Genomic DNA, 15,659 nt, shown 5'->3' with positions numbered 1-15,659 from the left:
AAAAGTGTTTTCAAATGTAGATTCTGTTATTGATCTCTTTTGCTCTATTATTCAAAGTAAATTTAATTGTTTTGAAACAAACTATGAGGTTGCATTTCTTAGATGTTTATGTGAATTATCAAATATAGAAAGGAAACAAATAATAAGAAAGCATAAATCTACTTCGGAAATTGCAGAAAACTGGAAGAAAGAGGAGAGAAATTTACAGCCCAATGGACCCAGAGAAAAATAAGAACTTCCTTCAAATTATTTTGAAAAGTACAGGTCTAGTACATAAAGATGAAAAGTATAGGTCAATGAACTCAAATGATAAAGAGCAACTTCTCTCAAATAGATTCTTGTAACACCTATATACCTCTTTTTGTGGTGTACAATAAAGTTATTATTATTATTATCATCATCATCATCATCATCATCATCATCATCATCATTATTATTATTATTATTATTATTATTATTATTATTATTATTATTAAACTGTCAACAAAAGTACAAATAACCTGGCAGCGCAAGAGTATAGGCTACTTAGAGCCTCTTGTTACTTTAGTTTTACATCGCGTTCCTCAGTACAAACTGGGTCTCATTCGCACGCTTGTTGACAGAGCCTACAAGATCAACAACACTTGGTTGGGTTTTCACGAGGACATCACGAAACTTACCAAAATCCTTCAGAAGAATCTTTTTCCAGCCCATCTAGTTAAAAACACTATTAATCGCTACCTCACACTTACTCGCCATGGCTGTAATCCCCCGGCTTCCGTCTCTGACACTACACGTACCTTTTACTTTAAAATTACCTTGGGTGCTTACCATTTAGCCAAATAATCCGTATGGAATGATCGTTGCATAAACATAAGGTAAGCGATTTTCGCAATTTAATGACCAACAGGATGACAATGGCGCTTACCATTTACTACACAGCATTCCATCCCGCATAATATACTTGATCTTGTGAGAAAGGGTCTGGAAACGGAAGGATTCTAGCAAATGGTAAGAGCATTTCGCGAATGCCATTCCGAACGGAAAAAGAGGACTACCTCTGGAGGTTGTCCACAATTTCCGGAAAATTGCCTTTCCATTTGACTTTAAACCGAAATTTCCGGATTTTTTGGCTAGATGGTAAGCACCCCTTACATTGGTCCTTTTTCTTTTATCACGCAGAAAAAGGCTCGCCATTTTGCCAAACGTTATTGTAATAATATTGATATTAAGTTAGTTTTCTCATCCTTTAAAATCGGCATCATGTTCAGTGTGAAGGATCCTGTCCCACGTGGGCTCCGTGCGGGTGTGGTATACAAGTTCTTGTGTGCGGACTGTAGTGCCTGCTATGTCGGCGAAACTACCCGGCATTTTTCCAGGCGCGTACGTGAGCACACTTTGAGTGATAGGACCTCGCACGTTTTTAAACATTTACAGAATTCTGAGCATTGCCGCACTTTGTGCTCTAATGACTGTTTCAGCATCCTTGATCATGCTTCTACGGTGACCCGTAAGGGACATGACATGGCATTTCGTGATCAGATTTTCAAACTTGAAATTTTGAGTTTGCAAACTCGAAATTTCGAGTTTACAAACTCGAAATTTTGTGTTTACAAACTCGAAATTTTGAGTTTCGAAACTCGAAATTTTGTGTTCACAAACTCGAAATTTCGAATTTGTAAACTCACAGTCGGAGTAAAATACAAACTGCAGACAAGGGGTAAAATGCAGACCAAGGTTATAATTTAACTGTTGAAAAGGGCCAAACCCTTCAGAAGTGCTAACCTTAGGCCTAATTACTGAGGCACAAAACAATAATTAGGCTTAACTGTTAGCACTTCTAAATGGTTTGGGCTTTTACAACAGTTAAATTATAACATTAATCTGCATTTTAGCCCTAGTCTGCAGTCTGCATTTTACACTGACCAGTTACTCGAAATTTCGAGTTTGGAAGCGCAAATTTCGAGTTTGTGAACGCAAAATTTCGAGTTTCTAAACTCAAAATTTCAAGTTTGAAAATCTGATCACGAAATGCCATGTCTCTTATGGGCCACCGTACGCTTCTACCACCTTCCAACTTAAGATAAAAGAAGCGATTTATATTCAATGGGAGAAACCTACACTTAATCATCAACTTTATCAAGTTAATTTAAAACTTTCTTTGTAATTTTTTACATTGTCGTGTTTCCTTTTGTTCTTATAGTTATTTAACATTTTGGTTCACTTTATATATAACTCTGTACTTTGTAATCTAAACTGAAGATGACAGAAGTTTATTTCGAAACATGTTTTTAAATTTAAAAAGTGTTGTGTTGTTTCTAAAAATATGGATATGCCTGCTACTATCCAAACCAATTCCCAGCATCTTTCATTCCTTGTATATTCTTCCATTTAAGCAGTTATCTGATTGTTGACTCTTTTAGAAAGTCGTCCTTTATTTGTAGATTTTACGTTTTTACATAAAAGATCTCTTTGAGGTGACAGTTGATTCCTTGCGCCCCGAACTTGACGTCAGTTTTTCTCCTCTCAAAAAAAAATATATTTAATAATGAGTCTTTCCTTGAAATGTACGAAATAAGAATGAAGCACTTCCAAGTTTTCCATGAAAAAGACGAAAAAGGACAGAACCGATAACTTGGAGATCCATACAACATGGACAGCTGTCCGCTTGCAGCTGTATCTGCGACCAATTCCAATTTCATATCAAGTCGTGACAAAGGATGGCCACAAAGCAAACTTGGGCACATTTTAATAATTTTTCTTCATGTTTACGTCAATTCGCTGCCAATTTTGTTTAACATCAGAACATACTGCTTTGTTAGCAGGAGGAAAAAGCGATTTTGTAACGGAAGACTCCTGTTAACTTTGAAGTTTGGGCTGTCAGTGCAATTACGTCTATTTCATCACTAATCAATCACAAACGAGATTAAGCTACTTTACAAAAGCTGTGGAACGTATCATCGTACCATCATATTTACTTTTTTTAACCACTGTCAAATATAGGTGATGATCCACGAGGCTTGCGCTGTCTTCTTAGGTCTGTTACAACCTCTTGTACAGTTTTACAGAACAACTTTGTTTTCGCTGTATGTGTTACACTTTAATTGTTTTTTCTCCCGCGGCAACTTTTGGAAATATTCTGGCTATTCGTGCTTTGTGGAAAGCCTCATCGCTACCAGCTAATTTGAGGAAAATGTTCCTGAGTCTTGCTTTGTCTGATCTTGCCGTGGGATTGTTCGCACACTTAATGCAAGCAGTAGTCTTTAAAATGGCGTTAGATGAAAACTGCAATCTTGACGTATTCTGTCCATTAACTTTAAGTCTTTGCTACTTTATTCTGAAAGCTCTCATTTGCGCTTCTTTCTTGAATATTACCGCCATTGCTGTTGACAGACTTCTTGCTGTTTCACTTCATCTGAGATATCAAGAGCTTGTGACTTCCAAACGTGTTATGATAGCCCTGCTTGCGATATGGCTGGTAAGTTGTGCCTCTTCTTCTGTTAGGGTTTTCACTGCGAGCCCCTATATCGCTGCCGTTCTTGCATCCATCGGATTTGCTTTGACAACAGTTGCATACATTCAAGTTTACAAAGTGGCAAGATATCATCGTAATCAAATTGAAAATCAATTTCAGCAGCAAAATTCGCAAGAAACGGTGCTCCTCCGAGAACGAAAGTCCGCCTTGAATGCTGTGTATGTTTATGTTGTGTTTGTGGCGTGCTATCTTCCCTATTTTTGCTTGTTTGCAATATTACTAGCAACAGGAAACCGGCGTGGCTCTATATTGGTAGCCTATCAAGTCACATTTTTCTTCCTTCTCCTCAATTCTTCGTTAAATCCTCTAGTTTACTGTTGGCGCTTTCCAGAGATTCGTCGAATAACGAAGAGCATATTCCGTGTTCCTGAAGAATGAGTTATGATGTAAGGGTTTCTTTTATTCACTTTCAAGCATTTGTTTTCTATCTTTTGCGATTTGTAATTGTGCAGCCTGTCTTAATGGAAAAGGAGTAATCGGTCCGAATGAAGCGAGCGTGGAAAAACTGCACACGGAAAATCGAGAAAAAACGAGCAAGTGATATTTTATATACACCGAAAAAGACGACAGTGTTTGAACCTTGAGGTTATTCCGGTTGTGGTTGGATGTGTCGTTGGGGGGATGAAATTCGTAAGGAAAGAGGTCGAGTGAATGATAGCGAACGAAAAGAAAGGAATGCAAATGAAAAATGAAGTCTTTAACAAACGGTGCGTTATGGAAGTGAAACGGCAGAAAAGCAGAAAACGTCGCATAGCAACTCAGGAGCTGCTTTTGCATGATTGTCAGAACCTCACCACTGAGTAATTATGGTGTGTCATTGACCATTACATAAACGTACCCGTATATCGCTGCAGTGGATTAAAACTGACTACTATGGTTGCAAGTTAAACTATTGAAAATGAATTACATGAAAAAAAAAATACCATCGAAGGCAATATATAACTATGTATATATTAATTTTAATAAAAACTACCTCATTAGAGTTTTGATTGCCGTAGCCAACATGATATACGGGCTATTAATATACCATGCTCAACAAAATCACTAATTGTATCATTTCCTTTTTGTCCTTTTTCACAAAATAAAGTAGGAAATACTGATTTATCCATAATTTGTGGACGTTTTTAATAAAACAATAATTGATCATTCTTCCACTCATGCTTGTTGGATATTAGATTATTATCGTTTCATATCCAACGCGCACTTCTGGAATAATTGTTACATATGTTGCATTTACTCCATGCCCGACAGTGAAGAATGTCGACGTACCTTGATCACTACTCAAACAGCACCCTCCACGAAAATTGGGCATATTTGATTTCTATTTTAATCCTATTCTCAAGCGTTTTTTTTTCTTCTTCTCTATTTTAAAAGTATATTTGGTTTCTATTTTATTACATAAGACTTAAAAGCTGTTACTTTCAAACAAACAAAAAACAGCATTAAAAAATACAGAAGGATGATGAAACCAAGGAGAAACTAGGTTCAAAATTGCTTTAAAAATATGTTCAAAATAGCTTTAATCAGGAATAAAAATAGGCTTCAAGCTGAAGCTTTTCACTCCAAAATGCACTCTCAAAATAGCTTTAAAATAGCAACAAAATATAAAATTAGATCAATAAGATAGCATCAAAATAGCTTTGATTATTTTAAACCTATTTTCATTAATTTTAATATGTATGATACTGTTTTATACCTGTTATTTTGAAACAAAAAAGGAGCATTAAAATAAGCTAAAATATCAAAGAAGAATTGGAAAATTAAACGAGACTTACCTGTAAGTTGAAGTTTGATTGAAATTCTATCACATGACATCAGAAGGCGAGAGATCACATGAGATAGCACGGCGCTTGCGCAAGTCATAATTAAAAGCCACGTACTGGGTGCATCTAAAATAGTAGGCAGGCTGAAAAAGCCAAGTGCCGGAAGAGACCGGCAACCAAAAGTGCCAAAGAGAGGGTGGGTGTGATAGTGGAGGGCATGTGATCTCTCGCCTTCTGATGTCATGTGATAGAATCTCAATCAAACTTCAACTTACAGGTAAGTCTCGTTTAATTTTCCAATTCTATCACATGACCAGAAGGCAGAGATCCCATGAGACTTTAAAGCGTAGATGCACCCATACGACATGCACTCGAACAAGAGGCATGAAATCCACACAAAAGTAAGAGGGTGAGCATAAACAAGGATAACCATGTTTGTAATATATTGTCTAACAGTAACAATATGAGCAACGTAGCACATGCACTATTCCAAAAAACATATCAAAGCTTTCACTGGTCAAGGATAGCGGAAGCAAGGCTGTTTCCTTGAATAACCGGTTTGTTGTAATATTTACGGAAGGTCTCGGCAGACTTCCAGCCTGCCTTTGCCATGATCTCATGGACAGGGACGTCCTTTTCATTAGCGTTGGAAACGGATGCTGACCTAGTGCTATGTGCCGTGAATACCTTTGTATCAATACCACAAAATCTAAGAGTGTCCTTAGTCCACCTAGAGACCGTGTCCCTAGATACAGGTTTATGGGGCCTAACATAACTAATAAACAGTTTTGTTTCGTTATTGCGCAAAGCCTTGGTCTTGTTGATGTATGCTTTCAGACAAGTCAAAGGGCAAATTGTACTGTCTGGCTCATAGGTAGCAATGTCAATCCTCGTGTGTGGGCTTCTGGGGGTACTGGTCTTGACATGCTCAGCGACGTCAAAGGAATAATTATCCTCCTCCATGGTAAGATGCTGTAGATCTAGGTAGTGTATCGATTGCCCTCGTTGACTCGAAACTAAGAGAATTAGCATAAGGACCTTGTGCGTTAAATCCTGTAAAGACAGTTTTTCATTGGGGTATAAAGAAGATAAATGTTTTAAAACCACTGAAACATCCCAAATTTTGTCATATTTAGGTTTGGGTCTACGCGATTCAAAGACCCCTTTCATAAACCGTGTAACAATATGGTTGCTACCAAAGCTCCCCTCCCCGTCTATCGTAACAATGGTAGATAAGGCAGAGCGAGCAGTGTTAAGGGTTGAGTAGCTAAGCCCTTGATTAAATAGCCCCAAGAGAAATTGAAGGGCGTCGCTCAGTGGTGGTGAATAACAATTAATTTTCCGTTCACGACAAAATGCCATCCATTTTTTAACGTATGTGGCATACTGTTTTTTAGTGCCTTTCCTCCAGGATGCCATGAGAATGTCGGTAACCTCCTCTGGAAAATGGTAATGGCGGACGGATTCCCTGACACAGGACATATACCATCAGATGAAGATTCCTGTGTAGTGGATGTGGGCCACTGCGGGAGGGTTGGTGTAGAAGATCTGGTCGTGGAAGCAGGATCCAGGGCTGGTCGCACAAATGTCGTAGGAGGACCGGAAACCACGTTTGAGTTGGCCAAAGTGGGGCGATTAGTACACCCTGTGCTCGGTCTTGACTGATCTTCTGAAGGCATCTTGGAAGAAGGCTAAAGGGTGGAAAAGCATAAAATTTGTGCCCATTCCAATTCATAGTAAATGCGTCTACGTGTGCACTGTTAGGGTCTGCTTGCCACGAGCAATAACTACTGATCTGATGGTTTAAGCGGCTTGCAAACAAGTCGAAATCGAGGCCGGGGTGGCGCAACAGGATCCTGTAAAACGAGTGTTTGTTTAACATCCACTCGTGATTATCTGAGAACACGCGTGATTTTTCATCAGCCCCAGTGTTCAGCCGACCAGGTATGTGCACAGCTGAGAGCCAAATATCTCGTGATATGCACCATTCCCAAATTTGAACAGCTAGCTGGTTAAGTTCCTTGGATTTTGAGCCCCCCATATTGTTGATATAAGCGAGGGCTGTGGTATTGTCGATCTGAATTTGGATGTGGCAGTTGTTCATATGGCTACAAAAACACTTTAACGCAAAAAAGGCTGCAAGTAATTCCAATATGTTTATATGGTATTCAGCTTCCGAATGGGTCCATCTCCCCCCCCCCCCCCCCGTCTTCTGACTGCCAAAAACAGCTCCCCACCCCAATGTTGATGCGTCGGACTGAATTGAAGTGCTGGGGTGGTCGTGTAGGATATCTCGTTTGAGAGTTACGGCATTATCACGCCACCACTGAATTTCTGTTAGAGCGGGAGGGGATAATTGCATTTTCCCCCGTAATCGCCCTTGGTTGCTATGAGTGCGAGATATTTATCCCGCTCTAGGTGGCGGTAGTGAAGTGGTCCATACTGAGCACCGGGAAAATTGGACACCAGAATACCGATAACCTCTGCGACCTGTCTAATTGTGGGCATTTGTGTTTTTAAGAGCGTAGCGCAGACAGACAGAATCCGTTGAACTTTTTCCCCTGTAGGCGTAACTGTCATAGCAATAGAATCCAGTACAAACCCTACGAAAGTTAATTTCTGAGAGGGTACGAAGACCGATTTGTCTGGATGGATATGAAACCCTAATTTGGTAAACAGCATGATAGTGTCGATGACATTTTTATGACATTCCGCAAAGGTGTCGCCTTGTAGATAAGAATCGTCAATATACCCTGAATTGAGATGTCCCATGCTGCGTAGGGTGGCATACACAGGTTTCAATAGTTTAGTAAATATGCGCGGGGCACTAGCTAGGCCATTAGGCAAACAGGTATATTTGTAGAAAACACCGTCAAAACAGAACTTTAAGTATTTCTGGTGAGATGGGTGGATAGGAACGGTATAATACGCGTCCTTTAAGTCCACCGAAGCCATGAAACAACCTGGTCTCATCATGTTTACAGCAGCCTCTAGAGTATCCATTTTAAAATGATGGTAAGCTATAAATTCGTTACACGCTTTGAGATTAAGAATGGTACGGTGCGTGCCATCTTTTTTCGGTCGTAAAAATACTGTGGAAATAAATTCCCCTGTTTCCTGTGCCGCCGGAATAATGACCCCTTTAGCGAGAAGTTTATCAATTTCCGCGTTGACAATTGAATGTTGATGACTGTTAAAGATACTAGGTCTGACGCAATGTTGCATGGGTGCAACACTGTTTTTAAATTCAAGTTTAACTCCAGTAACAATCTGAAGAATAGTAGGGTCAGTAGTGATCGCTTCCCACTGCGGCAAAAAATGCTTGAGTTCTCCGGCTTGGAAACTAGTTTGTGATTTTACCAAGCTATGTACAATGTCAATAGACAAAGATGTCATATTTGCATTACATACCTCAGACACCTTCATTGGCGCTGGCTGGTTTCGCCGTCCTTTTTCTTTCTCGGCGGCTTTGAGAAGCGACTTTTGCCTAAAAAATCAGAGGATTTTCCTCTAGGGTAAGGCTGGAATCTTCGCTGGCTCGAGCCATATGTTGAGCGCCCAGCGTACTTATCGCCACGGGAATTCCCGGTATGTTGAGGGCGAACCCTTTTCGTCAACTTATTGGCCTCTGTGATATCCTTCGCAAGTTTTGACAAATCTCCGAACAGGTACTCTGTGGTGCAATCAACAGTGCACAGGTTGCATAAAGAGGCATAGTCTTTATTCATATCTTTCTTCATGGCCAGGCGTCGGTATAGATTCACCTCGGTGTTTGATAGAAGTGCCATTGCAACAGCATCTGTCACCAAGGTGATCAGTTCTTTGTATTTTCCCAGCGCCAAATCGGCGGCTTTTGTCATGGCTGTAATGGCGCCGATAAGAGTGTTTTGTCCCTTCTGCGATCGTACATCTTGAGCTTTCATGGTAGTCGAAAGTTGGCTCCAGATTGAGGGGTTCACTCTCGGGGTTCGCAGACCCTTGACATTTTCTGGACGAGAATATTTGTCCAGTTTGACCTTGAGCTTCTCGTCCCCCATCTTTTCGGACAAAAGATTATTAAAAATAGCCGCCAGACCTTCGTGAAGGGGCGGAGAAGTCTTCTCGCTTACTGTTAAGTCCTGCTCGAGTTCCTTCAAGAGGTCTTCGCACGGCATAGCCTCGTCATTCGCATCTTTGCCCGCAGAGGCGAGGAGCGCGGATAAATCCGCATCCATGTCCGCAGATTTGGCGGGCCCGTCATTAGAGGCGGTTTCACCGTCCTCATCGGAGTCGTCGTGCCCATTCAGGAGCACTGAGCTTACATTCTCGTTCAAGTTCGTCAGCTGGCTCAGAACTGGAGCCATGGCAGCTTTGAACATATCCGCGAAAGCGTTTGCTGAAGGCATATTCTGGGCGACTCTGTTCGTTGACGTTTCAGGGGCGCGCTCGTCAGTTGTGTGGTCTTCGTGATCGGACATAATCACTGAATTATTGGCACCCAACTACGTTAGAGCCTAAGCTGGGTTCCAACTAAGGCTAACTACGTTAACCTCTCCAGCAAGTTGTGTCGGAAAAGGTTTTTAGTGTAGAAAAACCAAGCTCCAAGAATTTGTATGACGTACCGCGTTAAGCGCAAATCGTGCAATGACTTGCGCAAGCGCCGTGCTATCTCATGGGATCTCTGCCTTCTGGTCATGTGATAGAATATATGCTAAAGGCAGAACATGTTTCAAGCTGGAAATTTTCCATCCAAAACGCACATAGAAATAGCTTTAACAAATCTAGGTCCACTCAAAAACTTATGATCCCTTTAATTAAAATAGTGACAGCTAGAATATAGCCAAAATAGACCAATAAATACCTTTAAAATAGCCACGAAATAATCTATAAAATAGACCATTAAAACAGCCATTTATTTAGTCATAATCCTTTTTTAAATTTATGTTTGAGCTGCTAAAGATAGCCTAGGGTCGAAAAGTTAAGAGCACCAATAGCAATTCAAAAAATGAAAAATACAATAGTGAAACCCACTCACATCAATAAAATGGCAACAGATTATCTTTAAAAAAACGTTTAACTACTCAGATGTTTTTTTTCATTTTAAATAAACTATGAGGACCTGTACACATGTAAATGTTATGGACACTTTATATTAAACAACTTTATGGTTATTCTACCGATGTCATAATTGGGCAATAAAATTTAGAATAAAAGTTTATGAAAACTAAAACCTGATTAAGTAAGACTTATGGTCACTAACTACTTTGTTTAAAAGCTTATGTTTTATGGTCCATAATTGTACAGATAGCAAGCTGACTATCCTGCAATTGACCCCTGGGAATGAACACCAGACGATTTTACTTGTCAAGGGGGGTGCGGGGGGGTGGGGGGAGGAGGGGTGGGGTGGACGTTTCATGAATCAATGGGTTCACAACTACTACCTCCACTAAAAAACTACGTCCCCTTTAACCCATTGACCCCTGGAAGTGAGACTTAATATATTTTACTCTGTCTAAATAACAGGAGAGTATACTCTGTCTAAAGCTAGGCGATTTTACTAGTCAATGGGGGAAAAGTTCAAAAGCCAATGGGTTACATGTTCTTCATTTTCTCATTTGGCATGTATCATTACAAATCTTTGTTACACATGCAGGGGTTCGCACCTTGTTAATAGGTGGGTTTCACTGAATTGAATATCACTGACTGAAATGTCAAAAGCTTTCGAGAGGTCTAGTAAAACTAGAGCGATAATCTGCTTTTTATCCATTGCTTGAAGTACGCTATCCATGAACTGAATATTTAAGGGGTCTGTAGAGTGTGTTTTTTTATAACCGCTTAGGTGGGACGTAAGGCGTTTGTTGCCTACGAGGTAGGCGTTGAGTTGATTCAAAATAATCTTCTCACTTACTTTGGATGCAACAGCTGGAAGAGATAATGGTCTATTATTAGCTGCTTCTTCATGGTCGCCGTCTTTGAGGATGGGTATCACCTCGGCCTCTTTTCATTTAGCAGGAAATGTACTGGTGAGTATAGAGCAATTGATAATCTCAGTCAAAAGGCCGAGTATGACAGGCAAGCAGTCCTTTAGTATGCGATCGCTTACTTTGTCAAGTCCACGTGATTTATTCAGCGGTAGAGATGCTACAACTCGACGAACCTCACATGTCACTGTTCTTAAATTGAACAGCTCATCAGGGGCGGGGATAGTATAAGCATCAGTTGAAAGTTCTCGAATTGTGATGTTATTTTCTTCTGACAGGTGCCGAGAGGCGTCAGCGATTTTTTGCCAACCTTAGAAAAAAACTGATTGAATTCTTTGGCTACAAGTGTCAGGTTTTTGGTATAATACGCTAGTCTTTCCTTGTCTTAAGAAGGAATGGTGCCATTGATAATCTTGCAAAGCGAACTAGAATTGTTCTTATGAAGTCTAACCTCTTCAAGTGTGTCTCCTTTCAGCTTCGAGTAACATTTTCTTGACTATGTTGCCAGTCGGCGTTTTGACGCGTCCAGAGGAAATGCTTCAGAAGGTCTCTAGCTTTCATAAGATCCTTCATTTACCGGTTGACAAAGGGGCAAGGCCTACTCCGTATTTAATTCAAAACAGAACGCAGAAGGTCATCTAAGATGTTGAGTTTGGAGTCTACGTCACTTTCTTCGAAAATACTGAGCAAGGATCAGTCCACTTCGTTGTCTAGGTCACCAGTGAAAAGCTCTGCACTATAATTTCTGTAAGTTCGCGTGTTCATGTATTGGAAGGTGGGTTGGGGGGCTTGACTTTAAGTTTAACAAAGACGATCGAGTGATCACTGATTTGGCGTTGTATTATTCCACTGTCTTGAACTAGCGAGTTAGGAGAGACGAGGATAACGTCTAATCAGTTGCCAATTGTTGAAGCTCCAGTAAATGAGCGCGGTTTTTCAGAGATCTGATATTTAAGTTAAGTGGACGACATCAAGAAATTGTATATTTCATCCATCAAATTGTTGTTATTGTACAAGGTGTATAGCATTTGCTTTTGCTCAGAAATAATCTGTTCGTCCTAGCATGGCGAACAACGGCCATCGTCCTTTCAGCGAAGCCATTTGAAGGTAAGAAACTAAATAAAATAGATTTTAAACACCTTTAGCCCATGTCTTCTTGTATTTTGCTTTGCTAAAATTAAAATTTAGCAGACCACCGAGACGTAGTCTCCCCAGACCTTTTCAGTCACGGCAGCCGTAGTAGCACCATCCGTAGTGATTTGCTTAAACTCCCTAATAGGGAGTTTAAGCAAATAGGGAGTTTAAGCAAATCACTACGGATGGTGCTACTACGGCTGCCGTGACTGAAATGATCTGGGGAGACTACGTCTCGGTGGTCTGCTAAATTTTCCCTAAATTTTCCCTAAAACTCCCTATACGGACAGCTCAATCAGAGCGAACTCCCTGTGTCCTCAAAATTTCATAATATTTTAGTATACGGCACAAGTCATCCGAAATTAATTGTCTTGACTTTAATTGTAGTAATTCCGTTCTTAAATATTTGATAGAGTTGAGACGGCGCGGTTATTTAAATTTCGTGAACTGCTATCAGAGGGCGGTGGACCTTTATTCGAGAATTTCCCGTCCGGGGTTGCTATGAATATCCATATAAATGGTAAGATCTATCCAGAATAAACTGCTTGGAAGAGTAAGGACTATGATGCCATGTTTACTGTGTTAGATAACCGCGTAGTTCGTTTTAGACTGAAGATCACTGGATACGTTTCAATGACGTCCTATTATAAGGGGGTAGAGCGAAAACGAAAAAAGGTGTAAAAATTCTGTATATTGAGCATAATATACTCTCCATTGTTGTTTAGTAGGATGTAGTCCTTCTTACCACTCGGCCAGTTACTGTTTAAAAACTGTAGCCTTGGGATGAATTGGTATAAGGCAAAAATACAAAGCAAGATCAAAACACGTGCTGCCATCTTGGTGAAATACAAGTCAAATAAGCTGGTACGTTCATTTTGATAAATATCCTTCCTCTGACATGCACCAACAACTCTTAAACCAGATTAATAGACCTTAGTAATGTTGTATTTATACTACATTAATTTTATTTTTTTCGAGAACATTATGACAATTATTATTTGCCCATGTCACTTGTGAATTCCCAGAAAGATGAGAATTTATCGCAAGAAGCCAGTATTGGTGCGTTGGCGAGAATTTTGCAGGGAATTCAGACATCGCTGGAAAACCTTTTTGCAGCTACTAAGAGCCAGTTAGCTTTCCAAAGTCTCCATGAGAAAAATTCTTCTCCGAGAGGACTCTAGCGACGATTACAAGGACAAATACAGCGTGGGAACTAGCACGGTTGACCGAACCCGTGTTATGACTGCCTTGCTTGCTTGCCTCGAGCAGTGATGCTGTCAATAGCCAAACTACTACCGGTCAGGCAAGGTCTGACACAGAGCAAAATTCTGGCTTACTTGATAACCAGACACAATATTTTATTCCTTCTGTACAAAAGTCTCCACCTATTGCTACCCAAATTGCTGATCTGATCGACAACATTTTATCGGGAAAACTCTCAGCCGACACGGCGAAAGAGCGCGGCGAGAAGTATTTTCCGCCGGAAAACTGTAGCCGCGACGGCACAGTTACGGTCAATGAGGAAATCTGGGATTTGTTATCCCGACGTGCTAAAACTGTTGATCTCGCTTTCCAACAAGCGCAAGATACCCCTCAGGGGCTTTCCTCTCTTGCGCTTCTAGCTGATAAGTTAGCCAAGGATGCGCAGACCAACACAACCATCAGCGCGAAAGACGTCTTGCAACACGTCATGGACAGTCTTGTGCTTATTAGCCAAGCAAACTGGAGCTTGAACGTGCAGAGACGCGAACTGTTAAAACCTGACCTATTGTAGAATCCCCTTTACCAGAAATAGCTCCTCCTACCACCAAACATTTTAGTGATGACCTATCCAAGCAGTTGGAAGGCCCCAGCACGGAAACGTTTCTACCAGAAACCACATGACTGATCACGGCATACCTCAAACAGAAAGGCTAATATGGTAAAGAGGCCTTTTTTGGCGTACAGCCGTGCGACTTTCCAGTCAGAAACGTCGCACAAGAAAAGCAACCAGAAGCACCATCAAATACACAGGTTAGCATGAAGGTGAATCCTCCAGTATTACTAAATGATGCATTTGAGAATTGCCACACCCTCTGATTCACTCTTTTCACAAGTGAAAAATCATTTATGTCAATGGGAAACTATTACACGGGATCCTGCGGGATCCCCGCAAGCGCAATCACTCTGACCAGCCGTCGTATGTTTGGGAGAGGGAAGGGGTTCTTTTTTTTTTTTTTTTTTTTTTTTTGTCGTCCTCAGTCTTCAGAGTTTCTACAGCCAGCTCGCATTTAAATGCTAGAAAAAGTCAGTAATTCCCAGGCAAAACCGCTAAAAATAACAAAATTTCCCAGCCAGCTCATTGAAACACCTGTATTTTTGCCAGCCAGCAAGATTCCTCTTGGGAACAGCTAAAGTGAGGAACAGATTCGTTGGGTGCCCCTGTACAGTTTGGGGAACTATATTACAGGAGGTTAGAGATAAATAAAATTACTGCACTCAGAAAAAACCAAGGTGACTACGATGCTGTAATGAACCTATCTGGATATTCCAAGGCTGAATTTTTATGGTGGATAAACAATATAAACCAGTCACAAAGAGTCCTTATCACAAGTAACCCTGACTTCATCCTAACCACAGATGCGTCAGTTGAGTTGGAGAGCAGTGCTAAATGGGATGGAAATTGGTGGGCACTGAAGTGCTGAGGAACAGGGCTTTCGTATGAACTCCCTAGAAATCAAAGCAGTATTACTGGGTTTGAAATACCTTTGTCCAATGCCCAAGATACCCACTCCTGCGTTCAGTCTGATAATACTCTTCCTGTGACCTACATCAACGCCAAGGGTGGTGTAAAATCCGAGATCTTTAATGACATGGCCCCTCCAGATTTGGGAGTGGTGCACAACTCGACAAATTTAGCGAAGTGCTAGGCACATTCCTGGGTCTCAAAACATCCGAGCTGACAAAGCTTCACGAGCACTTAAAGATTCAGTTGTATGGTCATTGTCAACCGAAGTGTTTCAATTCATTCTTAGTCATTGGGGACTCTTTCATATGGATTTGTTTACATTAAGACTTAACTATAAAGTAAAGGACTATGTGGCCTCGCGACCTGACCCAGGGGCTGCATTTATTGATGCATTTTGTGTTAACTGGGAGCCTTATTTTTTCTATGCTTTTCCCTCTTTTAGTTTGTTTCCCCGGTGCCTGACGAAAATAGAGAACAACAAAGCCACAGGACTACTGATCGTACCCTATTGGACAACACAGTCTTGGTTCACACCTCTGTTGAACCTTCTAATAGACAAC

At 40.6% G+C, this 15,659-nt stretch overlaps 1 protein-coding gene across 1 annotated transcript; it reads left to right on the top strand.

Moving 5' to 3' along the window:
* Window positions 1–3,002: 3,002 nt before the first annotated feature.
* Window positions 3,003–4,595, top strand: LOC138033197 (melanocyte-stimulating hormone receptor-like). The gene has a single exon (XM_068880961.1). The coding sequence runs from the start codon at window positions 3,068–3,070 to the stop codon at window positions 3,890–3,892; it is 825 nt and encodes a 274-aa protein (XP_068737062.1). The 5' UTR covers window positions 3,003–3,067; the 3' UTR covers window positions 3,893–4,595.
* Window positions 4,596–15,659: the final 11,064 nt, after the last annotated feature.

This window comes from Montipora capricornis, chromosome 14 (genome assembly GCF_036669925.1).
Source record: "Montipora capricornis isolate CH-2021 chromosome 14, ASM3666992v2, whole genome shotgun sequence".
NCBI lineage: Eukaryota > Metazoa > Cnidaria > Anthozoa > Scleractinia > Acroporidae > Montipora > Montipora capricornis.
The sequence above is the reverse complement of the archived record's forward strand: the minus strand, read 5'-3'. Positions and strand labels throughout refer to the sequence as shown.